The 27,489-nt window shown below is 38.2% G+C and overlaps 2 protein-coding genes across 3 annotated transcripts in view; one reads left to right on the plus strand and one right to left on the minus strand.

The window, feature by feature from the left end:
- The window catches only part of nomo (nodal modulator), a 31,065-nt gene extending 24,817 nt beyond the window's left edge, over window positions 1-6,248 (minus strand). The window contains 9 exon segments of the mRNA XM_041784914.1: window positions 70-215; window positions 408-590; window positions 887-1,034; window positions 1,123-1,268; window positions 1,361-1,446; window positions 2,725-2,880; window positions 3,031-3,179; window positions 3,341-3,605; window positions 6,111-6,248. Coding sequence (XP_041640848.1) covers window positions 70-215; window positions 408-590; window positions 887-1,034; window positions 1,123-1,268; window positions 1,361-1,446; window positions 2,725-2,880; window positions 3,031-3,179; window positions 3,341-3,605; window positions 6,111-6,126 — 1,295 coding nt within the window. The 5' untranslated portion in view covers window positions 6,127-6,248.
- A 1,409-nt stretch (window positions 6,249-7,657) lies between these two features.
- Window positions 7,658-27,197, plus strand: tmc5 (transmembrane channel like 5). Of its 2 annotated transcripts, XM_041785849.1 has the most exons (22): window positions 7,658-7,849; window positions 8,137-8,208; window positions 8,281-8,427; window positions 8,982-9,211; window positions 9,422-9,499; window positions 13,639-13,755; window positions 13,863-13,965; window positions 14,317-14,398; window positions 14,475-14,735; window positions 18,979-19,121; window positions 19,221-19,365; window positions 19,548-19,700; window positions 19,894-20,060; window positions 22,639-22,714; window positions 22,797-22,894; window positions 22,986-23,081; window positions 23,178-23,253; window positions 23,807-23,940; window positions 24,108-24,281; window positions 25,907-25,985; window positions 26,147-26,239; window positions 26,329-27,197. In XM_041785849.1, exons 3-22 carry the CDS (start codon window positions 8,354-8,356, stop codon window positions 26,851-26,853), a joined length of 2,904 nt encoding a protein of 967 aa, XP_041641783.1. In that variant the 5' UTR covers window positions 7,658-7,849; window positions 8,137-8,208; window positions 8,281-8,353; the 3' UTR covers window positions 26,854-27,197. The 2 variants fall into 2 exon arrangements, with proteins under 2 accessions (XP_041641783.1, XP_041641782.1); XM_041785848.1 differs by lacking the exon at window positions 8,137-8,208.
- Window positions 27,198-27,489: the final 292 nt, after the last annotated feature.

Consider the following 27,489-nt stretch of genomic DNA (forward strand, 5'->3'; position numbering starts at 1 on the left):
GTTGGTTTTTGACTTTTAATACAAAAAATTTTCAGGCAAGCATCAAGAGAAAGGATAAGCCCCTTGTACCGAATGAGAGTGAAGCGGATCTCAAATGCAGGGGAGTAGTCCTCATAATTTATGATGACGGAGAACAGGAGTGGAGTAATGAAGTTGGCCATGGTGATAACAATAGAGGGGAGATACTCATAGATCAGATCCACGATGAAATTCTCCTGCAACCAAAACAGGGTCATTCAGAGAATTCACTTTAGCCATATAATCAAGAGTGCAGTGAAAAAGTTCACTCAGATAAATCAGGGCATTTCTACATTTAAACAGAGTTCATGTAAGTTAATTTACTTTGACAAAAGTGTAATAAATAAAAGACCACAGTGAACACTAAAAGATCAGCAACATTTCATCACCTTTATCTTATTCATCTGTGCCTCTTGCGAGAAAATGGTGGCCACATAAATGCTGTAAAAACAACCAGCCAGAACACCGATAACAAAAAGGTTGAGGATGAGGCGGATGAGATAAATCCGGCACTTCTCTTTGCGGGTGCGATCTGCTATTTTCTGCTTGATCCTCTCTTCCTCCAAATCCGTCTGGGGATGAAGGTACATGTCAAATGGAATGAATTGGTGAATAGATAAAACTCTTAAAACTTAGAAACAGAACACCCTAAAGAAAGAGAGGTAAAAAATAAAAAATGAATTTAATGTATATCATCGTATGCTTACCTTAATCTATTGATCTGAGATTATGTATAGCCACAAATACCCACCAAAAACTACTTAAGTTTAAGTCATGGCATGTCAGCAGACATGAAATCCTTCATTGTACTGCCCCAGCTAAATTCCTTCGGATCAAATGTAAAGCATATCAGAAACTTTCAGCTAACCTTGAGCTCATAGAGTAAACTGCTTCGCTTCAGCCTTGCAGCATTCTCATTTGTGATGCAGAAGTCCCAGCCTGCAAAAATCTTGTTGCAAAAGCTCTGGAACCGATCTTCATCCTGAACCAGGTTACGTTTGAATCCTGTAGCAGACCTTAAGGTGAAGATATTCATTATGAACAAAACTTCTCAAACACACTTTCTAATCAATTCTACGAAACATAATCTGAAGTTTTCAGCACCTTTTAACAATCCAGATGAGACTGAGAAACAGGTAGGCTATAGTGACCAGAAGGTAGGCCAGGGGTAAATTGTATGTAGTATTTGGAAAGTGGATTTTGTCTGCCTTGTAGTAACCGTAGAAAAGATAGGTCTGCTCCAGAAAGCCCTGCAGGTTGAGCACAAAATGTGAGTGATTGGATCCAACACAACCTTTCTTTCTCATGCAGAGACCATTGAATGTGAAATATAAGGACTTACTCCACCAGACAACAGATCTGTGATGTGCTCATGAAAGATGACCAGGCCGCGACGGGCACTGCTTGGATAGACACTGCACACACTTCCTGCAGTCAAACACAAGAGTAAGCTTGAGCCTGGGTTGGTCACAATAACAGGGTCTTTAACTTGACATGAAAATGAAATTAAAAAGCAGCATGTAATCCTGCTTTCAAATCTACTGCAAAAACAAGAAGTTATAGGCACATACAGAATAAGTAGTATTCATAATACCTATGTAGTAATACATATTAACATTTTGTAATATGAATCTTTCTTAAACCTACATGCACAATCAGGATACAGAAAATTTGCTCCAAAACTACAAACAATACAATACAATACAATACAATAACTTTATTTATCCCCGAAGGGAAATTCAATTGTCTGGAGTCTCTCTCATCTGTTTACGGTAGGATTATAAAGTCTAATTGCTGATGGTATGAAAGATTTTCTAAATCTTTCTGTCCTATCTAAACACACTGATAATGGTGTTATTTTTTTAGAAGAATCAATGATTGCTTGATTTTCCTAAAATATTAAATTGATTTCTACAAACCCTCATCATGATCTACTATCAGTGATAGGTTTTGTACCTATCTTTTACCCCATCTAGGCATGGCATTAGCAGGGATTTTTATCTGTCTCGGGCATCCAATACCAAGTGGCAATACTAAATACTTTGAATAGATGCACCTTAATTTATACTGAAGATAAATTGACATCCAATAGCTCTGACAGCCTTCATCTGGATTGTAGTAGTTGTGTAGATGCATCGAGTACTGGCACATATTAAAGACTGCCCGTAAACTGTTATGAACTGCAGTACAGCTTTATTTATGTCTGTCCAGCCTCACTCAGAGCAATGGTAATTGCAGCTCTTTTTAGAGTTCTGGATTAGATGGCTCTGCTCAGTAATGAGAGCTTGTCTTTCAGCTCCCAAGAGGAGCCAGCCCTAACAACCGGCTCATCCACAATGGCAACTCCCTTGTAACTTGTTATCTTATAAGTTGTCATGTAAGTCAACAAGTACCCCAAGACTTATTTGCAAAACAATATATCACCATGTACTTTAAAAACATGTTTTACCAAGCCATGGTGAGAGACCCAAAGACATGATGTACAGCTTATTGTATGGAGGGCAATTGAGTTCCGACATCAGGTCATCACTGAAGATGTATTTGCTAGTGCATAGTATGGAGTGCAGTTACTTGGTATACCACTACCCAAAAAGCATCATTACTATAAAATGTAAACAGGGCTTCTCTCTTATAGTTGCAGCTTTGAGATGCAAATGTGAATCATCAAACCATGGGCTAACTGTACTGTGCATCCCTACTGCCCACCATCATGCATGTTGTAGGTGATATTTCCTGAAGCACTGGGTGCAATGATGATGGGAAGCATGACGAAGCTGAACATGAGCAGAAAGATGATCAAGTTGAGCATCACCAGGAAGCGCAGGAAGGAGAAGTAAGACAGGATCCCTGTGCCAAACATCCCTGTAACATAAAGGGATAAAAAAGGGGGAGGGCTTTATAAAAACAACTTGCATTTTGTTCAGAGCAGAAGTACACTTACTCATTTCTGACATCCTGAGTGGAAATCAATACATGTCTCTGAGGCTAACTGTAACAGCGTTGATTTCTCACCCTCTATAAGGTGAATGTCTCCCCTCCAGAGCTTCAGGGAGTTAAGCCATTCTTCTGCATCATCCTTCAGCCTCCTCAGATGTCTGCGGGTGCTTCGCCTCAAATGGCTCCAGCTGCTTAGCTCTTTGGCCTCCTCCAAGCGCTGTGTGCTAACCAAAAAATAATAACAGGCAAAGACATGGTCTGTAAGAAGCTGTGCAGAGGAAGCTGTGGGAAAATGTTCATACTAATAATACAAAAATCTGATAATTATTTAAGACATCTTTTAATCAAGAAACTGGTAAGAATGGTCTGATGGTGTCTTTCCTACTTGTCTCTGCGTTTCTCAGCCATGGTCTTCGGTAGCTCCCTGATGGGTCTCTGCTCTGTCTGACTCTTTTGTTTCTCCCCACGTCTGCTGAATGTGCTGATGCCCCATTTCCCACTGCCAGAGGAGCTGAGTCGCGTTCTAGTGCTGCCTCTTCGTTTGGAGCCAGCAGTCGACGACTTCCTGCGGTACAGCAGAGACTGGTAGCTGGGCAGCTGGTCCAACAGTGGGTTACTGGTGACTCTTCCACTTCGATCAGTGTAAAAGACTTTTAAAAGAGGTGAATAAATGGTTAGATTTTTATAATGTGTATTATATAGTGGTAAAAAAAATTCTAACCTACTTACAGCTTGAATAGTGTAACTTCCAGGACAGTAAAATGTAAATATCTTCAACAGCCTGAACTTGTTTATGAAATAAGTGAAAAAAATTCTCAAGCCATAGTGGTAGGTAGGCAAAAAGGTTAATTCCTAACCCTGCTACTGTCTATCTGCTGTTCTCCATGTTCAGTAACATACCAGCTGCATGTCTGTCCTGAATAAAAAATAAATACATTTCTAATTATTCTCTCAAAACTATACTTTCACCAATTGATCAGTGGCTAAAGGCAACTTTCTCGAAACAGACTAAGTCTACACTTGTTGGGTGAGAAGGAACCAACCCTTTAAATACATTTAATTAATAGATTTTTATAAATGCAGATTCTGTGAAGTGATTTGTTAGTTTTAATTGTTTGTATTGGGATGATGATGATGAAATTGGGAATTATGGTACAGTCAAAAGATCTTTACTAAACTGTGGTCAGATTACTGCAATTTTACGAATTTTATTCAAAATCACTATTTTATTCCTTTGTTTAGAAACTAGTCATGAAACCTGCTTAATCTATTATATTTACAGTAACTTTTAAAGAAAATACTTCAATACAAACATATATGTGAAATGAAGCCAAAGAGGCAGTTGGACAATGTTCTTTTTGATTCTATGTAAACCTGAAATATCATTCAAATATCAGTAGGCCTATTCCATGCATGTAGGAAAACATGTTTACCAGGTACATACCATCACAAAGTATCCAATCTTGTAATTCTAGTATGCATGGTAACGTTTAGAGCCCAGAGTAACTCTCAATGTTCTCTTTACTTTTCACTTTTTTATGAATCACTGACAAATAAATGCTTTCAGTGAATTACAGGTTCCATAGTCATCACATCATATTGATGCTTTGCACTGGAACTTACACTATATGGACAAAGGTATTCGGCAGCCAGACCATTATGCCAAAAGGGACTGATATTGTACACATACTTCAATATGAAGGTGGTCCCCCTCTTGCAGCTATAACAGTCTCCACCCTTCTTAGAAGGCATTTCACAAGATTTTGGAGTGTTACCTACGGAATTTGTGGCCATTCGTTCCATAGAGCATGACGTCAGGCACTGATGTTGTGTGGGCCGGTCAAGTTCTTTCACATCTAACTCATCCAATCATGTCTTAATACTCCGTACAATGTGCACTGAGGCACAGTCATGTTGGAAAACAAAAGGGCCTTCCTCAAAACATAGCCACAAAGTTGGAAGCATAGCATTGTCTAAAATGTTCTGTTATGTCAAGCATTAACATTGCCCTTCTTTGGAGATAAGGGGCCTACCCCAAACTCAAAAGAACATCCACATACCAAACTATACCAAACTTCCCAGTTGGCCAATGCACTCCGGCAGGTAACATTCTCTCAGCTTCCACCAAACCCAGATTCACCCACTGGACTGCAAAAAGAGCATTCGTCACTCCACAGAACACATTTCCACTGCTCCACAGTCCAGTGTCCATGTGCTTTACACCACTCCATCCCACGCTTGGCATTGAACTTGGGGATGTGAGGCTTGCATGCAGCTGCCCAGCCATGGAAACCCATTCCATGAATTTTGTGCTTACATCAATGCTAGTGGAAGTTCAATAATCTTCAGCTATGGAATCAGCAGAGCGTTGGCAAATTTTACACACCATTTGCCTCAACAACCATTGACCCCACTGTGTGATTTATGTGGTCTTATGCTTAATGGCTGCTGTTGTTCTTAAATGCTTCAACTTTCTAATAATATCACTTCCAGTTGACTGTGGAATATCCAGCAGGGATGACATTTCATTAACCCTCTGATTGCAAAGGTGACATCCTATCACACTACCAAACTTGAAGTCACTGAGCTCTTCAGAATGATTTTGTATCACATATTTTTGCAAATAGAGACTGCATGGCTAGTGCTTGATTTTATATGCCTGTGGCAACGGGTCTGATTGAAATACCTGCATACAAATAAACAGGTGTGCCCAAATACTTTTGTTCATAAAGTATAAATTAAAAAGAGACAAAGGTTATTGCATATGGTCATAAATGTCAAAATTAATATTGGGCTCATTAAGTAGGCTAAAGCAAACACTGATGTGTCTGGTTTTGTTCCCCTTACTGAATTTGTAGAGCATGAGACAATGGCTTACCGAGAAACAGACTCAGCAAGTAAAAATGCCGACAGCGAAGTTTCGACACAGCTACGTAAAAACAGACAAAGCCAAACCACTCCTTTAAGATGTAATCTGTAAACACGTAAATCCCTACTATCAAATCAACAACTAGCAGGTCAAACACTTCACTAATGTTATCATCTGTTTAAGTTTCGGGCTAGCGTTACTAGCTGACGGGCTAGCACTGCAGGAAAGTTTTACTGAACGCGACATACAACAATTCAAAGTAGAGGACACGAATAACACAACATACCTGAGTCGACCTCCATGGTCCTCCACTACAATACAATTAAAAAAAGCTTTGTGTTGTGTGATATTATGGTAAGCTGACGTAAGACCAAGCAGTCTTGTCGTCCACAGGGAGTGAACTCTCCTCTGTCAGGAAGACAACACAGCCTTTCTCTGGGACAACTTCCTGAATGTGGACACAGATCCAAGAGCTGCCCTGATTTCCTCTGTTTTTGTAGTTTCATTGAATCTATCGGGTCTTTAATCGGGGTTAACAGAGATGTTAATTAATATTCAATTTGTTCTGTATTTGTTAATGAACGATCTCAAGTAATTCCACTACAAAAAAAACAAACAAACAAAAAAAAAACAGACCCAATGCATTTTATTCAGCAATTTTTTTTGCCTTCACTTCTCATCAGTCAGTCCTTCGTTTTAAAAATTAGTGAATATAAATCGTGTTTTTCTTCTTTTGTTTATGATCTTTCATTTTTCTACTTTTGTGTCATATCATTTCTTCTTTGTTCCTGCACTGTCCGTTTTCAGTGCTTGTCAAAGATATGAAATTCTATGCAAAGAAAAACATTCCTCAGTAATAATGTAGTATTAGATCATTATCAGAATGCATGATTAAATTGTTTGTTTTAAATTATGAATGGGCACACTTTTGAGGGATTTAGAACGCCTATTTTTCCTACACAGAGTTGAAACTTTAAAGACAAACCTTCAAACAAGAATTCATAGAGTCTCAAGCCAGGATAATAATAATAATAATAATAATAATAATAATAATCATCATCATCATCATGATAATGATTAATAATCAAAGTCTTTATCCTGTAGGGCTAAAATAGTCTTTGTGAATGTTCGTACAAGTTGTTGGCTGTACAGTTGCCTAAGTTATCCATGCTTTATATGTTAAAGGTAGTTGAGTGAATGTCAGGAAAAAAAGATGGAGGGAAGAGCCCTTTTACCAAGGGGAATTCCCCATAGTTAGCCAACAAATAAGAGTTCTGCTGTCTTATTTACAAGAATACTTCCTTGTAGACTTGGATTTTGGAGGGCTTAAGGGTATCCATGTATGTATGTATGTACGTATATATAGCCTATGTATGTATGTATGTAAGTATGTATGTATGTGTATGTATGTATGTATGTATGTATGTACGTGTATGTATGTATGTATTTATGTATATGTATGTATGTATGTATGTATGTGTATGTATGTATGTATGTGTATGTATGTATGTATGTATGTATATGTATGTATGTATGTATGTATATGTATGTATGTATGTACAATCCATCTACAGTTGTGTTTACATCTGTATGCAGAAAGCACTACCGCCGGTCATCATACAGTACATACATCAGAGACACAGTACAATCTCTCATGGTGATGACAAATGTGGTCATAGAGAAGTTTAATTATTGTTGTCACAGTATAAAGTATCAGCATGGACATGCATGATCTATTCAGGAGCAGTGGACTTTTACCTTTATGGGTTAGTTCAGCACACACTTCCTGGTAGCTAGACAGTCCTTTTTATCACAGTGGTGGTGTTTCTCAAGTTGAGTCACAGGTTTATCCTTTGGTGTGTGGATTGCCTTTTAAAAAATCTTTTTTTCTTCTTTTTTTCTTTTTTCTTTTATATTTTCATTTTTGTAAATCCACAATTTATTTCTCAGGAGTTCTATTTTGTTTCCTTTTTTTGTCCCACCATCACAAAACTCTGACCAGGCGAGCAGGATTTGCATCATATGGTAAGATTTTAAGATTTTCTAATAAGCAAACCTAACAAGTACATTCCCCTCAAATATTACATCTTTGAGTTCTTCTTTTCTTTTGTCAAACTGCAGATTTAGTTAAATTTAATTCTGATTTTCCAGTCAGCTATCCTTCAGTGGCTTCTGTGTCACAACCATACACTGAGGGTCTACCTGTGGTGGAATCTGAACCTTTTGTATGAATTAAAGATGAACAGATGAGGATGGAACAGGATATTAAATTACACATGGTTCCCCTGTTACAATGTAGCTGTCATTCACAGGCAGAGGGGCATGGTCTGGGCTACAATAGAGTTTAGCTGGCAACTTGAGACTAAACACAACATATAATGAAGGTATACTATACCTTCATTATTCTTATGATGTCAGTAATATTATAAGATTATAAACCTCCATGTTTTCCTCAGCACACTGCTGGAAGTGGACTCTCCAACTGACTGAGCTACAAGGAAGAGTGAAATCCTTTACTTGGAAGATCTGATGACAAGTTACAGCAGCGGAGGATTTTTCAACCCTGGCTACCATGACAGTGAGACCCTGGAGATCGATAGAAGGTCTGTGGTTACGTAACAATACCATACTGTTTCATAAGTTTGCAGTGAAACATTTATAATGAAAAACATGCCTTTCTTGTTTCAATTCACCAAAGAATCTATTTGATTGATCTGTGTGTTTTTTCACATGCAGAGTTTGTGTTCTGTATGACTAGAGAGCAAACTGGACTTTCTCCTGGTAATAACTATGTGACTATGCTGTTCATTCTAACTACTCTGCATTAGAACTTTTAGACTAGAAGACTGTAAAATGTTTCAACGGTTGCCGGAAACTGTTGAGTGTGTTTCATAAGTGTATTGCAAAGTCAAACTTTATCCTAGAACTTGTAGAAACTAATCCATCCCCACTAGAGAGAAAAATGAATCCTTCACACTAAATATTTAATGCTGAGACTTTTTACAGATAAAAACGACATTGTAATCATGACCTGAAATTCCAGTTCTTTTCTTGTATGATAACACAATCTTAGGTCTTATAAATATAAGCAGTATGACTTCACTGATCAGCACAGAATCTTTTACTCTGCACATTATTTGATCCATTTGGTATTTAGGTCTTCCAGCAAAACTCACCATGCTAACCCCTATGCTGGACAAGACCCAGCCTGGCGGGGGGAGAGGACAGACACTCATTACTCATCGAATGCACAGCCCAGCAGTAATGGGGGAGTAGGGAGAGCCCCACAGGGGAGTTGGCGGGAGGAGAGCTGGAGAGGGGGAGAGAGCATCCCCATGGGCCACATCTCAACACACTCTGGGAGTCCAGCAGGGCATCATGACCTCAGTGAGTGGGCCTACAAGTTATAGACTCTGTGGTGTTGCTGTTTTACACTTATGTTCACATTTACAGGTATACAATCTGTTTTTTCCAATAAGACAATATACTTTGGAGTTTTCTGCTCATTTATTTGGCTCCAGGCTCATTTGCATTATGCAAAGTGATGCCTCTGTTGATATTTCCACTTTGACATGTCCTCCTCCACTCTTTTTCCAGATCACAGTGCATTCCAAATGCCCCCGTACTCCCAGTACGATCGACCCCCAGCCATCCCACTTCCTTCTACAATATCAGGTAATTGTTTAACTTCCTTTCTGTTTCAAGTACATTTTTACAGTCAAATTATTTGCAGTTACTGCCCCTCCTCACACTGTTGCTATGCTAGTTTGCATAAATACAGTCAGTTGCTTTGAAAAGACAATAATTTAAAACTAATCTGACAAATGTGTAACCTCTGATCATCGATCTAGCGAACTAAAGCTGGGTAATTATTAATGGAGGCCACACACAACAGCTAATCACAGGGACGAGAAGGAAATTAGCAAAGAAAAGAAAAAGAGGGGAAGGGTCTGGAAAATAGGGTCTTCGGCCAAAGGACAAAATCCAAAAGTTGAGTTTGTCTGGATGTTAAAAGGCTCTTCATCTGAACTTTTAACAACTTGTGTCTATATTACAACTGAATTAAGAGATACAATTTACTGTTATGGGGGACTTTTATGTCACCAAGGTCCTACTGTGATTGATCATCACAAAATTCTGGCCACAGCCTCAAAGTGCAGAGTGCTTTAAATGCAGTCTGAATGAGAAACATCCTGCCACTGTAGAGATGTCAGTACATAAAAACAATAGTCAGTGGGGGATTTTTGCACAATTAATCAGGCCAAGTTTGTACAACTGATGCTAGGAAGGCTAAAATGTGTCTCATTAAGGGGATATTTAGCTTTGGAACAAAATCATATTTTACCTAAAAGACCCTTTACACTATTCTCCTCCTTGTTGTCTGTGCTTGAAGCATGGCCAACGTAAAAGTGTCTCTCTTATGTGGCTTACATTTTGATAAACTGTTTCATACCTTGTTCTCAATGTAGAATTATAATCAGATCTTAATATCTAATTATCACATACATGGTTAATGGCCACACACCACTTAAACATGAGACTTTCCCATCATTGACAGTTATTATTTGATGCATAAGCAAAGGATTGCATTCTAACATGTCAAACCAGGTGTTGAAAATAAATATGGTAAAATAAATAAATAAATAAATCCTGCCAAACACATTTTGGCACTGTGGGCAGATTACATTTTTCGCAAAGTATTGCAGGGAGTCTCAGTAGATCTCATGTTTTGAAAAAGGAAGTTAGATAGATACAGATACACTGTATCTACTGTTAGAAACAGTGTATTTAACAGTATGCACTGAGCTGTAGTTGGCACACTTGTCCCTGAAAGTGTGTCAGTCAGTGCAGAAAGCTAAAGTATCAAAGGTTTAATAAAGAGTGAAGATAATGTCAGGACAGTAGTGAATAGCATCCTCTCACGATATGTTGCTCTGCTATCAGCTGTAGCTGTCTCTCTATCAGTAAATTTACGCACAGCGGTCGATTGGGAAAGAAAGAAAAGATCTGTGATATCTTTTTATTGAGCCGTATTCATCAAGTTCATAGCATTCCAATTTCCCCCCATGGTTGGGAAGCTCATTGTGTTTTGTTTCAGGTTATCAGCCACATTTAAGACGTCTGACATACACTATAAAGACAAAAGTATTTAGCCTGACCTTTTAATCACTGAAATCAGTTTCAATCAGTGCCGTTGTCACAGTTGCACAAAATCAAACCTCCATCCAGTCTCTATTTGCAAATATTTGTGATACAAAATGTGTCGTTCTGAAGAGCTTAGCACCTTCAAGCTTGAAACTGTGATAGGATGCCACCTTTGCAATAAGAAGGATCAGGAAATTTCATCCCTGCTGGATATTTCACAGTCAACTATGAGAGATATTATTATAATGTGGAAGCATGTAGGAACAGCAGCAACCTAGCCATGAAACAGAAAACCACATAAAATCACACCGTGGAGTCAACGGTTGTTAAGGCACATGGTGCATAAAAGTCACCAACACTCTGCTGATTCTATAGCTGAAGAGTTCTGAACTTTCTCTGGCATTAATGTAAGCACAAACATTGTGTGGAATGGGTTTCCATGACCGAGCAACTGCATGCAAGCCCCACATCCCAAAGTCCAAGTCCAAGCATTAGATGGAGTGGTGCAAAGCACACCCACACTGGACTGTGGAGCAGTGGAAATGTGTTCAGGCAGTCCAATGGACGAGTCTGAGTTTGGATGCCGGGAGAACATTACCTGCCAGAGTGCATCATGCAACTGTTAAGTTTAGTGGAGTAGGGATAATGTATGGGGCTGGTTTCTCAGGGTTTTGACTAGACCCCTTATTTCCAGTGAAGACAATCTTAATGCCTCAGTATACCAAGACATTTTGGACACTATTCTCCAACTTTGTGGTAATGGTTTTGGAAAGGCCCTTTTCTATTTAAATTGACTGTGCCTCAGTGCACAAGGCAAGGACTGTAAAGACATGATTTGATGAGTTAGTTGTGGAAGAACTAGGGATAAGTATCAAAAACCGGTACTGACATGGTACTGGCGCAAACACATCTGATACCTACCTCACCAAATTACAACACAGACTTCATTTTGATACCCTGCCACCCAATGAGCGGCAAGAAATACATTATGGAATTTGTGTGATTTTTGTGTGAAGTTACACTGGTTTTCTTTAATCCAATTTTTGATTGACTCCTTACAAATATACTTCTGCAAATCATTTATGGTTCCCAAACAGCTCTTATTCTCCCACTGACTTTCAAGTTTTTTTCCCTCAAAAGTGTCAATTCTGGCAGTTTAGGCACTGGAACCTTATAAAAAGTAAAGATTCAGAACGGGTGTTTGAAAGAACCCAAACCATATCCAACCCTAGGAACCTGACTGGTCCACACAATGCCCTGACCCCAACCCCATCGAGCACTTTGGGATGAACTGTAACAGAGATTGTGAGCCAGGCCTTCTTGTCCAACATCAGTGCCTGACCTCATAAATGCTCTACAATGAATGAATGGGCACAAATTCCAACAGAAACACTCCAAATTTTGTGTAATGTCTTCAAAGAAGCATGGAGGCAGAGATACATAGCTGCAAAAGAAGGGCCAACTCCATATTAAAGTGCATGTATCTAAATACAATGTCAGAACAGTCCCTTTTTGTGTGATGGTAAGGTGGCCAAATTTCTTTGTCCACATAGTGTATCATGAATGAATGTTTCACTACTTTCTTGGTTGAAAAAAAAAGTAGGGATGTACTATATTATCGGCCTGATATCAGCATCAGCAGATATTAGCTAAAATAGGCAAATATCTGTAACGGCAGATATCAGAATTTCCCTCAGTATTTTGACAAACAGACCTGTTTCAGTTGAGGTATTTTTCTTTATTTTTCCTAATTCTTTCAACTTTAAGTGTGTGTTAAGGACAAATTTTTTTTTTGTTCATCCCCACACTTAAAGTGTGTTCAAAGGACTGTACTTTTAGATCTGAAAAACATATTTAAATATCAATACCAGTATTGGCTGAAATGAATCTGTAAATATCTGTGTACCGGATATTGGCAAAAATCCAATATCCGGCATCCCTGATAAAAAGGATCATACCGTAAAAATGAATTGGCAGTTGGCCAAAAAAACAGGCAAAATAACTCAGCTGACAACCTTTTCTGTGGTTAGACAGCATCTATCATTAGTAAGTCACTTATGATGATATAGCTATTTGCTAGGGATTGGCTGAAAGCTACCTTGGGGAGTATGACATAATACAATAGATAATGCTAATGCCGTCAGTTATTTCCTAGCTAATGTAATTTCTAAATGCTAGCATTAACTTTTTTACTGCTAGCCTCTGAATGATAAAATACTGTATGTTGGTTAACTTCTAAGTGTGACCTTCCTACCATAAGAAAATAGTCTACATGACTGTAATACAGTCTTAAATATGACACTGATCCAGCTTTTTGAGAATAGTTAAGAGTTTCCACCTGTTAGATGCTTTGCAAAATGTTTAATCACACGAATAAAATTTGAAAATGTCTTCAAAATCAGGCAGAGAGTTATTATGAACACTGGTAAAAAGGAAAAGAAGGAAGCAACTTACTTTATATCACTATCACCACTTGTACCTGTAGTTTCTCTTTACAATTGCGAGATTAATTCAAAGAATGGGTTTGTAAATGTTTGGGCAGCTTGGTGCTTACATTGTTAATCTTAACCCTGCTCCAGAATTCTTGAGCTACTCATTGAAATCATCTAATTGTGACAACCACTGCTGAAAAGCAAATTACATCCTGTTCCTTTTGTTTGTTTATCCAGGGAACATGACCATGAGATGGAGGGGCGCAGCAATGAGAAGGATGAGCATGTTTCCCAGTGCTGATCCTGCCCATCTAGCTTTCACAGAGGATGCCATCAGGAGTGAAATGGAGAATGGTAAAGACTGTGGCATGGTGTGAAATGTGACACCGGATCTGCATCCTCTATGGTTGTCTGTCTGCAGATAAAAGAGAGGGCTTGTCCTGTCATTTTGTGTTTAACAGAGGAACAAAACCTGGTAAAGGAACTTGTTGCCCTGTCAACACGGGACCGAATTCGGGCCATCCGGGACCTAACAATGAGCTTTGAAGAGAAGAAACATATCAGGTGGGTTTGGACTTACAAGCACTTAGAAGTTGTACTTATTTGCTAATGTCTGGGCTCTGAGTTAATCATTACACCTTGCTGAGAGCCATAAAATGAGGAGTCTTTTCAGATATCCAAAGACAAGATGATACTGGTGTTGCAAAATAGTTCACTGGAGGAAAAGTTACATTGTGAGCAAACACAAGCTCTTGTTTCATTACTCAAGAAAGGTTAAATGAAAGCAAGTCCAAGGGTTTCTGACTGAAGCACTTTTAACCGTAGTTCCTTTTAAAGTTGAATATTTTGGTAGATTTAGTTGTAGTTGTTGTAGTTTTACAGCATCATCTCAAATGTTGTACATAATCTCCACAGGAACCAAGTCCTGGCATTCAAATCTGCCGAACAGTCACGCCAGTTCACATGTTTTTCAGAGTGCTCTGAGACGGTGTCTCTGGTGAGTGTGCCATCAGTTATAAAACATCATATTTGATCTATTTTCAAATACCTGACATGTCACAAGCTGCTTTCAGTCTTTCCGCAGGTGTGGCTACAGCATAAATTCAGCCAGGCAGACCCTGGAGCTGTGGCATGGGATCATGAAAGAGATTGGTGGCAAGTTTGGCACCAGCGTCCTCTCTTATTTCATTTTCCTCAAGTGGCTGCTCATGTTCAACATTTTTTCCTTCCTCGTCAACTTTTGCTTCATCACCATCCCACTGCTTGTTGACGACCCTTCACCCAACATACCTCCAAATGTGAGCTTCAGGGGACTGGAGCTACTGACCGGAGTTGTAAGTAGTCATTCTTATTACACACCTTTACATTTTTTTTTATACACAAATAATCTCATAAATGCACCTGTTCTGTAATATTTGTAAAGCTGCCTCAATCAACATTATTATACAAATGAGGCATGAATTGTACACTGTAAAACCCAACAAGTTGAAACTGCTCAAAATTGTTGAAACCGATTATGTCAAAGTTTTTAAGTAGTGGAAACAGATTTATTGAGTAATCACTACGTGTACATTTATGTTCAGGTAACTTGACTTTTATAATTTAAACTGCACTGTGGAAACTTTACTGTACTTCAAAATTATGTTTAAATCCAACTCAAAACATCATGTTTAGGTCATTTTTTGTACATTTTCTTCCACCACTGCAATTTTCCTTTATTTCTATCAAACTCTTTAATTTTCAACATTAATGCCACCCAAGGTGGTCTGATTTAAGGAACTAGAAGTGAGAATAGATCAGTAGTAAATTCTGAGCCAGTGCGACCTTTTCCATTGCATTCAGTGTACCATTCACACTATACTAAAACAATGTTACACCCTACAGGCGGGACTTGTCTCACTGAGTCGGTTACTTCACTCATGGTACAAAAGTGTGAAATGCCCAAAGGCATTATGGGGACAATGAAAAAAAACACTTAGATTGATTGTTTACTGTTCATTTTAAACTAAAAAATTGTTTAGTCAATTTAGAAAAAATAGAGCTGAAATCATTATTTTTAAGTTAACACAATTTATTTTTTCAACAAACTTCAGCTGTTTTACAGTGTATTAAAAGCTGATGGGCAGATTAAGAGGAAAATATTAACAAGGAAATGAAATATGCTGACCAATTAAAGTCCTATAACTTTTTAAAAGTTCAAGTGACATCATTGCAGTAGATACATTCTAAAAGCCCAGGTTGTACTGATGATGTTTAGAGCATGACTGTGCACCACAGGGTTGATGTTTTACAAGCTTTTTTAGAAAATAAGTCCAGGGGAGCAAAATTTGTCAAAAAATGGCTTAGGTCTCAGAGGATTAAGATGCGTATCATTTCAAGACACAGAACAATTAAAATGTATGCAGAAATGGCAAATATTTTTTCTTATTACAAGAAAGAAATTAAGTCATATAGAGTTAAATTCAACACTTTAAAAGAGTTGCATTAGTCCACACTGCATATAGTTAAACTTCACTTCTGAAGTGTTAAATATTTTACAATAAGACAGAGTTGTAGTAACTGTTGAAAATCTGCAGTATGGTGGGTCTATGAGTAAACCTCATAGCAAGGCGATGCATACTGATGACGAATATTGATTATGCATCCTGTAGGAGCACCTAAAGTCACAGGCTTGAACCCAGTGGACAACTTCACTCATGGTGCAAATGCGTCTTACATCAAAAACAACAAAAAAAACCACCAGAAACATGAGCAAAAGAACCCAAATAGGGATTACTGTACAACAGGCTGCATCCACATACATCTTAATGCTTTGCCAAAGGGCATGATGGGAAAACTTCCACCATCCTCAGATTTGAGATGGCAGTGGGTTGAGCTTAGATTAGTTGACTCTTTACAGAGGGGAACTGGTTGATAAAGACTGTTGATTAACTCCAATATTACTCCTTTGGTGTTAAAATTGAACTCTGAACTGTATAACCCTGAGATATCAACACTCCAGTTTTTGCTGTAATGTGGAGTCATCCTCTCTCTCTGTGTAGTCAACGGAGGTGGAATAAACCAAAGTATACTACTCAAGTAAAAGTACAGTTACTATGGTTAAAACTTATTTACAAGTAAAAGTACGGGTTTCAAAACGTACTAAAAAATACAATTACCCAGAAACACTACTCAATTACAAATGTTTGAGTAAATGTCTTTATCTTAAATACCTTTCCACCCCTGCTGATAAGAGCAATGAGACATTTACAATACAATAATACAATACAAGAACTTTATTTATCCCGTCTGGGATTCTCATCTGTTTACTGTAGAATTATAAAGTCTAATAGCTGATGGTATGAAAGATCTTCTAAATCTTTCTGTCCTGCAGCGCAGGGATAGGAGCCGTCCACCACCGTTGTTTCTTTGCTCACTGAGGGAGATATGAAGTGGATGATCTATGTTTCTCAGAATGGCCTCCACCTTGCTCAGTGCGCGTCTCTCCACTTCATCCTCCAATGAGTTCAATTTGATTCCGACCACAGGGCCAGCTTTTTTTTTACCAGTTTGTTCAGATGCCTTGCATCCTTGTGTTTTACTCTGCCTCCCCAGCAGACTGCAGCATAAAACAGAACACTTGCCACCACAGACTGATAAAACATCTGCAGCATCTTACTGCAGATGTCTATTGATCGGAGTCTTCTGAGGCAAAACAGGCGGCTCTGCCCTTTTTTGTAGATGAAGTCTACGTTTTTAGACCAGTCCAACTTATTATCCAGGTGTACACCTAAATATTTATACGATGTCACAACCTCGATGTCCACGCCACAAGTGTTCACTGGCCGAAGAGGGGGTTTGGATCTACAGAAATCTATGATCATTTCCTTTGTCTTTGAGGTGTTGAGTAGGAGGCAGTTTTTGTGACTCCAGTCACTGAAGGCACTTATCAGACCCCTGTATTCGGCTTCTTGTCCATTTCTGATACATGCCACATTAGCAGTGTCATCTGAGTATTTCTGGATGTGGCAGGACTCAGTGCTGTATTTGAAGTCTGATGTATACAGTGTGAACAGGAATGGAGCTAGAACTGTCCCTTGTGGAGTCCCTGTACTGCTCATTAATGTCCCAGAAACACAGTTCCCCAGCCTGACAAACTGTGGCCTTCCTGTCAGGTAATCTATGATCCAAGAAACACAGGAAGGATCCACTCCCATCTCTGTGAGCTTGTCTTTGAGTATGGTGGGTTGGATGGAGTTGAATGTGTTTGAAAATCAAAGAACATGGTTCTCACATAAACTCCAGGTTCCTCCAGATGAGACAGGGCATGGTGAAGCATGAAGAGTATGGCATCATCCACTCCAATGTGTTCTTTGTATGCAAACTGCAGGGAGTCGAGTTTGTCTTTGACCTCAAGCCTCAGTAGGCGTAGAATCAGCCGCTCCAGAGTTTTCATGATGTGCTAGGTAAGGGCAATAGGTCTGTAGTCATTTAGTTCAACTGGACATTTGATTTTTGGTACCGGTACAATACAGGCTGTTTTCCATAGAGCAGGCACCCGCCTCAGCTGTAGACTCAGGTTGAAGATCCTGTGGAGAGGTTGACACAGTTGTGCAGCACAGTCTTTAAGCAGCCTTGGACACACACCATCTGGGCCAGCTGCCTTCCCAGAGCAAAGTCTCTCAAGCTCCAACCTCACCCCTGTCTCTGTGACAAAGAAGGGTACAGGTGCTAGAAGGGAAGTGGCTGCAGCTGTGGAGACGTGTAGGAGACGGAGAAGGAGAAGGAGGAGCTATAGTGGGGATTTCCGTATGTTGAGGAGAAGAAGGAAGAGCAGCAGTGTGTCAACAGTGTCAAATCTGTTGAAGAACAGGTTGAGTTCATCAGCTCTTTCCACATCACCCACTATTGGCTCCCTTTTCTTTTTATTGTTATGTCCAGAGGTGGTACTGATTCCTCTCCACACATCACGGATGTTGCTGTGTTGAAAATTCCTCTCTATCTTCTTTTTGTATTCCAGCTTTGCCATCTTCAGTCTCCTCTTCAACTCATGTTGCACTTCTTTGAGACGTTCTTTGTCACCGTCTCTAAAAGCTGTCTTTTTCTGGTTGAGGATTGCCTTTATGTCACTTACGATCCAGGGTTTGTTATTGGGGAAACAGTTAACAGTCTTTGCAGGTATGACTGTGTCTCTACAGAAGTTGATGTACTCAGTAAAACAATCAACCTGTCTGTCAATATTCATACTGTCCTCATCTGTTTCCAGCAGAACATTCCAGTCTGTTGATTCAAAGCAGTCCCTTAGAGCTTCACTAGCTTGAGGAGTCCATCTTCTGATTTTGACTTTAGTTTAAGAACTTACTTTTTATTTACTTTAATCTAAGACTAGAAATTACAAATACTGTTTGAGCTCTTGCTGTGTAAGGAGCTGTGTGCCAGTTATCAGGACAATTCATTCAGATGATCCGTCAGTTTTCCTTTATAGCATCTTGTGCAGCTCAAAAGAGTCAAAACAAGATTTTTTAATGGCAAGTAAACAAAGCTAAATGACTAATTTAATTCCAGTGTATATAATCAACATGTTTTCAAATTGTCCAGGGCTACTTTAACTACACGTCCATGTATTATGGCAGCTACAGTAACAGAACCCTGGGGCGTCACGTGGAGTATAACATGCAGTTGGCATATTTCTTCACCATTGCTGTCTACATGGTGCTGTGTGGACTAGCGCTAATCTTCAGGTAAGTCCATTTAAATTAAAAAATTCAGTGTAGATCACATAATTTTGTCATCTTGAATTTAATTTCTAATTTTTTAATCTGATTTTTTTCTTTACACAGCATGGCCAGCACATTCAAGAGAAATTACGTGCTAGCAGATCCAGTTTCAAACAGTGCATGGCAACTCCTGTGCAGCTGGGATTTTAGTATAACCAATGAGCGAGCAGTGAAACAGCGCAAGAACAATCTGCGTGTCCAACTTAAGGTGGCTAATACCCTTTTTTTTAATCAATCTATCTGATTTTTTCCTCAGATTTTGATATCAGCTCTATCTACAAATGATATTTCTCATAAACTTTTACTAATGCCAAGCAATTGACATAAGAAGTTTAACTCCTATGCAAATGTTCTTATTTATCTTAATCACTGTATTTGCAATCTCTTCAGGAGTCTTTGTCTGAGAGGGCCCAAAGGGAGCTTCTTACTGCCAAAGAGAAACTGAGGCACTTTGGGATTCATCTGGGCTCTTGGCTCCTTTCCACCAGTTTGGCTGTAGGCTGTGGAGCCAGCATCTATCATCTCAGCCAATATGAACAAAGGGTAAACAAGGGAAGCTGAAAATACATCCTGGAATTTTGAATTATTTGGGCTTAAGATTCCTTATCAGCAGGTTTCGTAAGCTATACAGTTTACTGACAGTAATTTGTGATGTAATTTACCGGCATGCAGGGTTTTTAATCACTTATGACACATGACAGTCGTCATCTAACACTATCATCTGTTATCTTTGTAGAGGACAACAGATACTACCAACTGGTCTCCAGTTAAGGAAGCAGAAACTCTCCTGGTTCCCTTTGTTGTTTCTCTGATGAATCTGGTTGTGCCGTTGTTTTACTCCCTCTTTAACAAGTTTGAGCACTACTCCAGCCAGCGGAAACAGATCTATGCTCTGGTAGTCAGGTCAGCAGCCGATCACTTTTCAACGTGTTCTTAGTATAGTTGTTTGTATTTTTGTTGTTTAATTTATTTTCAGGGGAATAATATTACATTTTGGGGGATAAGAAAGTTGACCTGCAGTGGTTAAGGACAATCAAACTACATTTTTTATTTTTTTGTTTTTCCTAATAGGTAGTTGTCATCGCTTAGCTTTTCCTAAACACATGAAACAGCAGAAATAGCTGAACTGGCTATGATCAAAATCAATAAAATGTGCCTTGTTCCAAAGAAGTTCAACATATTACTTTACTTTCTTTAGATCATTCATTTATTTACATTAGATCCCAATAAGTTGTAACCTAAATAACAACAGTTGTTTCTGGGATTCATACAAAGAAATCAAGACGATTACTGACAAGATCAATAAAATACACACACAGAAAAGAAATACAATTACGACCAAATTAAAATACAATAAGAACAAACCAAGATCAAAACATTTAGTGTCAGGAACACTAGATGGTTAAAATAAAGAAGTTGTTTTTTTTTAATAAGTATTGTAGTTTGAATTTTCTACCAAAGTAAATAAAAGTCAGTCACTCATACAATCATTTACACACAAGATGTTGCAATTAGACAAAACTAATGCCTTTTTAAATAACCACTTTCCTTAATTAAAAAAAAAAAAAAAATACTGTTAGTAATCTGGCTCAAATCTACTTCATTCCACTTTAACATTGCACCTCTTCTTGGACTACTATACCCCAAAATCTTAACATTTATTAATTTTTATTTTTGTAAGCACGAATGCATTAATCAAGATATGATCAAGGTCCATAATTAGTGTATCAATATTTAAATTGCATTAACTGCATGATTTATTGTCCCTTCTAGCACTCTTTGGTTAGACCACTGCAACTCCTCCCTGAAGGCACAGATGTAAAATTAGTCCACCAATTCCCCTTAATGCCTCAGTTCACCTTAAAAACAATCTCAGTGGACAAGTCAAAAGTCATCTGCATCTTGTGTTGTCAAACATTTCACTTTCTACTGCTCCCTTATTCCCTTTTCAATCCATAACAAGTTAATTTTTCCATGACTTAAATTCATGTCTTAATCTTTAATCTACCCAAAGTTCCTTATATTCTTTCAAAATAAAAGCAGGTCTCTATTCAAACAGGAAGTCAATCACCCTTAATTTAGGTACATCAATCCAAAATGAAACAAAACCTGTTTAAATAAAAATTGGTGGAATTTCAAAATGTGACAGAAAAGATATTACTTTAAACTATGGAACTAAATTCAACTTAATTAATCACATACAGTTTTAATCAGTTTTACAGCCCTACGCTTTATACTTTTACACATGTTTGTGTTCAGAAAAATGTGGTTTTACCTTATATGTACACCAGTGAGATTAAGGATGTGATTTGGGCTTGAAGTTATTACAGTGCACAACATTTTACACTGCTTTAAATGCTTGGCAAACATTGTGAGAGGACTTACAGATAAACATAATGCAGACAATAAATCTACACAAGACATCATATGAGTCATATCTCACCCTTGGCCTTGCCAGCAGGGGGTAATGGAGGGAGCCGTGTGTGTGTGTGTGTGTGTGTCCTTTATTTTTTAATGTCACCACAGCAATATGTAATAAATATTCTGTAGTAAGTCATTGTATAGTCTAGCAGTTACCACAAATGCAGGGGCTGAATTTGCATTTATGAAAAACTAATGTGATGCATTATGTAATAAACAGGGCTGTCAAGATTAATTGCAATTAACTATAATTTACAATTAGTGCACTAAAATGTTTTAATCGCAGTTGATTTATGATTTATTGTCTCTTTCGGCACTCTTTAGTTAAACCACTGCAGCCTCTCCCTACAGCCTCTACAACTGATCCTTAATGTCTCATTTCACTCAAAACACAAACACACAAATAGCTCAGTGGACAATTCACACTCATCTGAAGCTAATGGTATCAATTTTTTTAACCTTTTTACTGCCCCCTTATCTTTTCAATCCACAGCAAGATCTTGCTTCCATGGTTAAATTTATGTCACATTCTCTCTCTCTCTCTCTCTCTCTCTCTCTCTCTCTATATATATATATATATATATATCTTAGACAGTAGTAAAATCCAAGAAGACATAGACAATATTAATAATTTCAAATGCAAAATAAGGGAATTTTCAAATGCAATGAGTAGGGTGAGATTGATTGAAATGCAATTTTTATCCTTCTGACAGCCCTAGAAATAACCAACCACAAAGGATGTCTCAATATATAAATATGATTGCATGAACCCTACTGCCTCAAATCTTTTTGCAAACGTACTGTTGGTTTGGTGGACTGGCATAGAAATGATTTACATCTGTCAGAACCTTAAATGTAGAGACAGCAATTTCTGTTCAGGGTATTTATTATCAAAAGCAGCAGATTATTTCAATATCCAGGTGTTATTAAATAATGGATTGAAATGTATCATATCTGTTGATTTTTTACATAATGTAGTTTTATTACATCTGTTGTTGAAATGATTTTTCACCAACATTTTCTGATGCAATTACTGAAATAATCTCTGTCCAATTTACAGAAATGTGCTCCTGAAGATGTCTATTCTAGCTGTTTTGTGTTATCACTGGATGAATAATGTGTCTCAAAAATTTTCAGTAAGTCAGGATGTGACTTTGACTTTATTACCATCTTAAAAACAAAATGCTGCTTTTCACTAACTCATTGTATTCTCTACAGTGTTGGGAGTCCATGGTGGGACAGGCCTTGTACCGTCTGGTCATCATTGATTTTCTTTTTCTCATGTTGGGCTCCTTCTTTGGGGAGTTTCTTAGCAAGTGAGTGACACATTTTTTTTTAAATTTCATCATCAGTGACTCATGTAAAATGAACATCTGGTAAAAATCTGATTTACCATATCTTCAACAGTGTCATTGGGACCAGATTAGTACCACGTCTTGGGGTTCCAGAGTTTGATGTAGCTAGAAATGTCCTAGAACTGATCTACGCCCAGACTTTGGCCTGGTAAAACTGAGCCACTCATGTGACTTTCCTTGTGCTCTAATCTACAATTATCCTACAACAGTAATAGTCAGCTCATCCTTTACTTTCTCTTCACAGGATTGGAATCTACTTCTCTCCTCTGCTACCTGTCATCCAGATTATTAAATTTTTCATCCTGTTTTACTTGAAGAAGGTAAATTTGGGTTAATAAAGTTAATACTTAAAATAAATGGCGGCCCAAACTTCACAACGACATCTCTGCCTGAGTTGCTTTTATAACAGTTTTAAGCCCACCTTACTCTTTTTTGTACACCTGGTTTAATAGTTGATCAAACCTTTATTTCTATTTCCTTTATTTAAATTTGACCATGTGGTTTTATGGTGTATAACTGAAAACACAGGCAGTATTTCAGATTCAGGGATTCATTTTAATTAAATGAAATAAATTGAACTGAATAAGACACCATAAGTTATTCATGAACAAAAAGAGAATTCATATGATTGTTAATTTGACCCAGTCTCAGCCTACTGTTGTTGAATATTTAATGAACATGATAAATGACATTTTAAGCAAATGCTAATTTTAAACTCTAATGAGATCCTCACGGTCTCTCCTAATAAATGTAAACAGTTATGATGTTTGCACCTGTGTGACCCCATATCATACCAGATATTGCAAGAATAAGGAATCACGTATCTGCCCCTGTCTCTGACTGTTACTTTTTTTTCTAAAATCCCTCTCCTAGGTCAGTCTGACACAGAACTGCCAGCCTCCACGGCGGTCAGGCAGGGCAGCTCAGATGCAAACTATCTTCATCGGCCTCCTCTTTTTACCTGGTTTTGTGGGAGCAGTGTCTATGGTTGCATACACAGCCTGGAGGTATGAACACATAATGAAAATCATTTTCAAAGATTAAAAAAAAAACAAAAAAACAAACAAACAAACAAAAAAACATCATTACCATACTTTGACACATGTTGCATTCTTTACAATCAGAAAGCTTCTGCTCTGTGAAGTGTCTTGTTTTGTCCATTTTTCCTGTGCAGTCTCAAACCATCGGAGCAGTGCGGCCCTTTCCAAGGACTCAACAACACCTTCAGTGTGGTCACCATTTGGATGGATGGTCTAGAGGATATCAACACTTCTCCCTGGGCTGTGTGGATTTACCAAAATGTCATAAGAAGTGTAATCTTCTATTTTTTTGTGACACTTCTAATCATGTAAGTTCGAAGTGGTATGTAGGTGGTATGTGGTGTGAAACATATTTCAGTCAGGAACGCTCGTCATCCATTTAACCATTTTATTGCAAAACAGAGTCACAGTTTTACTTGGTGGAGAAGGCTCTGCTCAAAAGATGCTCCCTGGGTTAGCCAAGCAACATGCTTTGACTTTCTGGAGCGCAAAATGATGGATACATACATGACAATGTTTACTGAACAGTAAAACAGTAAAATTAGTTCAAAAGCCATGGTAGCATTAATCTGAATATGAGGGTGCAACAACCTTTATGCTTTAAAGGAGGCGGCTGGGGTGGAGGAGGTTAAGCTTTGCTAGCAGCAGTGTGCAGTTATATGTTAAAGGTAAAATCCAGTTGTGGATCAATGGACAGTGATTTTGTACCCATTCTAGACCAACAAATTAGAAACAAACACAAATAGTTCTGTGATGCTGGTGAAAACATTCTCCTCATGTCAAAGAAACCTCTTCACCTAAGGTCTGTCTCAAAGCTGTTATGGAACTTTGCTCCTATCATAATATCCACAGGCTTGCTTTGTCTTGTGACTGTGGAAACATCAATTACAGGAGATATATCATGAAAACCCCACTATTGAGTAATTTTGCAGGTGGGTGTCTATAATATCTGCTGACCCACAATATGTGAAATAAGAAAACACATTCCTTTGTTAATGGTCTGGTGTCTGAAAACAGAATATTTAACTGTTCAGAATCTGCAGGGTGATTTTAGACTCAGAAATTCAGGGGGGCTCAGCTCCTGAAGACAACACCTTCCAAAACATCTGTCACTGAAAAACAAAAAAGTTTTCAAACTTCAAAAAATAAAACTACGTGCCCTACAAAAGTACATTTTTAAAGAATATGCACTTTTCAAATTTTGAATGTGTATGTGCAAATCTGCACTGATTTTAATTAGAAAATTATTCAGGACCCTCAGGACCTAAACCAGTGAATAACCTAGATATTATGTGTTTTTTCATGATTTTAGTTCATATTTTCCCCAGTCTGGGAAACCCTGTGTGAGGGTCAGAACAGACTACTTAGAAGTTTGAATAAATTAAGTCACCTTAATCTTTAGGCTACTAGCTGCATACTATAGTGATTTACATATTACTGCATCAATGGGCCTCATTATGATACAGTAATAAAAAGTATCCTGTAATGAGGCTCTCAGCATAATAGAAACATTTAATTATTGTTGGACATTTTAATACTAATAGTGTTACACGATTAAATCATTACGTTTTCTAAAGTAGGACTTTCACTTGTGACACTGTTGCACTACATAGTGAAGGCTCAGTAAATTATAGGAGTCATAACTTTTTTAATAATTAACCTCTGTTTTTTCTGTCATATATCAAAAACAGAGAGGTCTCATTTATATCCTGATTCAGAATATCAGCGAGAATTTAGTGTCGTGTATCTGTTTTTTTACCCCACTGTCACTCTGAGCTCACTTCCTCGCTGTCTTAAATTTACCATTGAAAGTAAACATAGAGAGCCTGTATCAGGAGTTGCAAATACTGTGAGGGTGTGTGTTTTATAGTTTGGAATCTTTGTGTATCCATGTAAATGATGCCTGCAATTATAATCTTATCTTCCTGTTTAGAGTCGTCATATACATCTTCTGGCAAGTAACCCAGGGCCGCAAGCAGCTCATCAGTCTACTTAAACAACAGATAGTTAATGTGAGTGGGTTTTTAAAACTCTCCCTCATCTTTTTAAAGCTTTTATTTTCTTCTCATTCAGAGTGGATCTTTACACTTTCTGTTTCATTTTGAATTTGATATCAGTAATATTAATGTTTTCTTCTGCTTCTCTGATTTTCTGTTTCTTTTGCTCTCACCAGGAGGGGAAAGACAAGTCTTTCTTGTTAGAAAAGCTCCATAATCTGCAGAAATGTCAGCCCAATAAAAAACCCAAGCAGAAGAATCAAAGAAAGGTTTGTTGTGGAAACTCTTTCATGCTTACCATACCTTCTTCCCTCAGATTTGTTATCACCCTCACTACACTCTCTCCTCTGTCCTTTAGCACACCAATCGGCGTCCTGATGACCACTCCTCTGGAGGTCAGTCCAATTCAAATGCCATGGTTCAGACTCTACTTGCTCGACAGCGGTTTGAAGAGGAGGAGGAGGGGCACAGGAGTGGTGGAGAGCCTGCTCCATCTGACATTTCATCATCCAGCTCTCTGGTTCAAGTCTTGTTGGCCCGTCAAAGAGCAGAGGAGTCAGAAAGGGATGAATTCTACGGGACAACAGGTTACTCTGAAAACCATGTAAACACATCCAGTGCTGTCACACAGGTGATACAAGCCAGACAGAGAATGGAGGCATATGGAGCAGACGACGGGGATGACCTGTCATCGCCTGTGTCAAGTGTTATGATGCAAGTCATGCAAGCCAGGCAGAGAGCAGAGGAAGAGGAAGAGGAGGAGGAAAGATTTCAGTGGGCTCCTGCTCCTCAAGAGAATGCGGCACCTGCAGGCTCCAGTGCCCTCATACAGGCCATGTTAGCCCGGCAGCGGGCCCAGAACGAGTACGATGATGGTTACTGAGAAAGAAGGAGTCTGACATTATTCAGCAACACACTGAAAGAACATCAAAGGAGACTAAAAAGGACTAAAATAACACTTTTCTGGGAATGTTTTGTTGTCGTGGTTTAGCATCTCTTTAAGCTAGTTCACAGTTAAGGTAATTTATCCAGATGTGCAAGACATAAAGACCAGCTGTATATATAAATCTCAGATATCTATTGTAGCAGGACAAGGGGAGAGGGACGTTCGCCTCTTTATGCACTTTTTTAAGACAGTATATTTTTGAAAGTATATTTAAAAGCAATATAAAATTACTTTAGAATTTAAATTAAAAGCAACCAGCCCTATTATACCATTTTCTTTATAAGAAGTTTATGTTGTTTTCTCAGTTAATGTAGATGAATACCAGTAAAAAATTAAATGTATGTTAAAAAAAATCCTGTTTCCTTCCTATTTGATAAATGACATTTTAAACAGAATAAAATTGTCAAAACAAAGTGCAGACATCAAGCAAAATGACAGTCCCCACCATTTAAGCCAACACTGCCATCTATAGGGGTGATGTAGGCCATACAATGCTACAATGGTTGAGGCGTTGAGTCATCTTGTTAGTTTGACACCACACTCCTGTCGTCTTGAACCTAAAGTATCAGTCTC

Source organism: Cheilinus undulatus, linkage group 4, assembly GCF_018320785.1.
Source record: "Cheilinus undulatus linkage group 4, ASM1832078v1, whole genome shotgun sequence".
Lineage (NCBI taxonomy): Eukaryota > Metazoa > Chordata > Actinopteri > Labriformes > Labridae > Cheilinus > Cheilinus undulatus.

What these genes read in the sequence shown, in the direction of transcription:
- tmc5 (XM_041785849.1), top strand. Translation starts at nt 8,354, where the DNA reads ATGACAAGTTACAGCAGCGGAGGATTTTTCAACCCTGGCTACCATGAC. An exon ending in CAGGAGTGAAATGGAGAATG is followed by an intron (nt 13,756 to 13,862) that starts GTAAAGACTGTG and finishes TGTGTTTAACAG; the next exon opens with AGGAACAAAACCTGGTAAAG. An exon ending in TTAAACAACAGATAGTTAAT is followed by an intron (nt 25,986 to 26,146) that starts GTGAGTGGGTTT and finishes TGCTCTCACCAG; the next exon opens with GAGGGGAAAGACAAGTCTTT.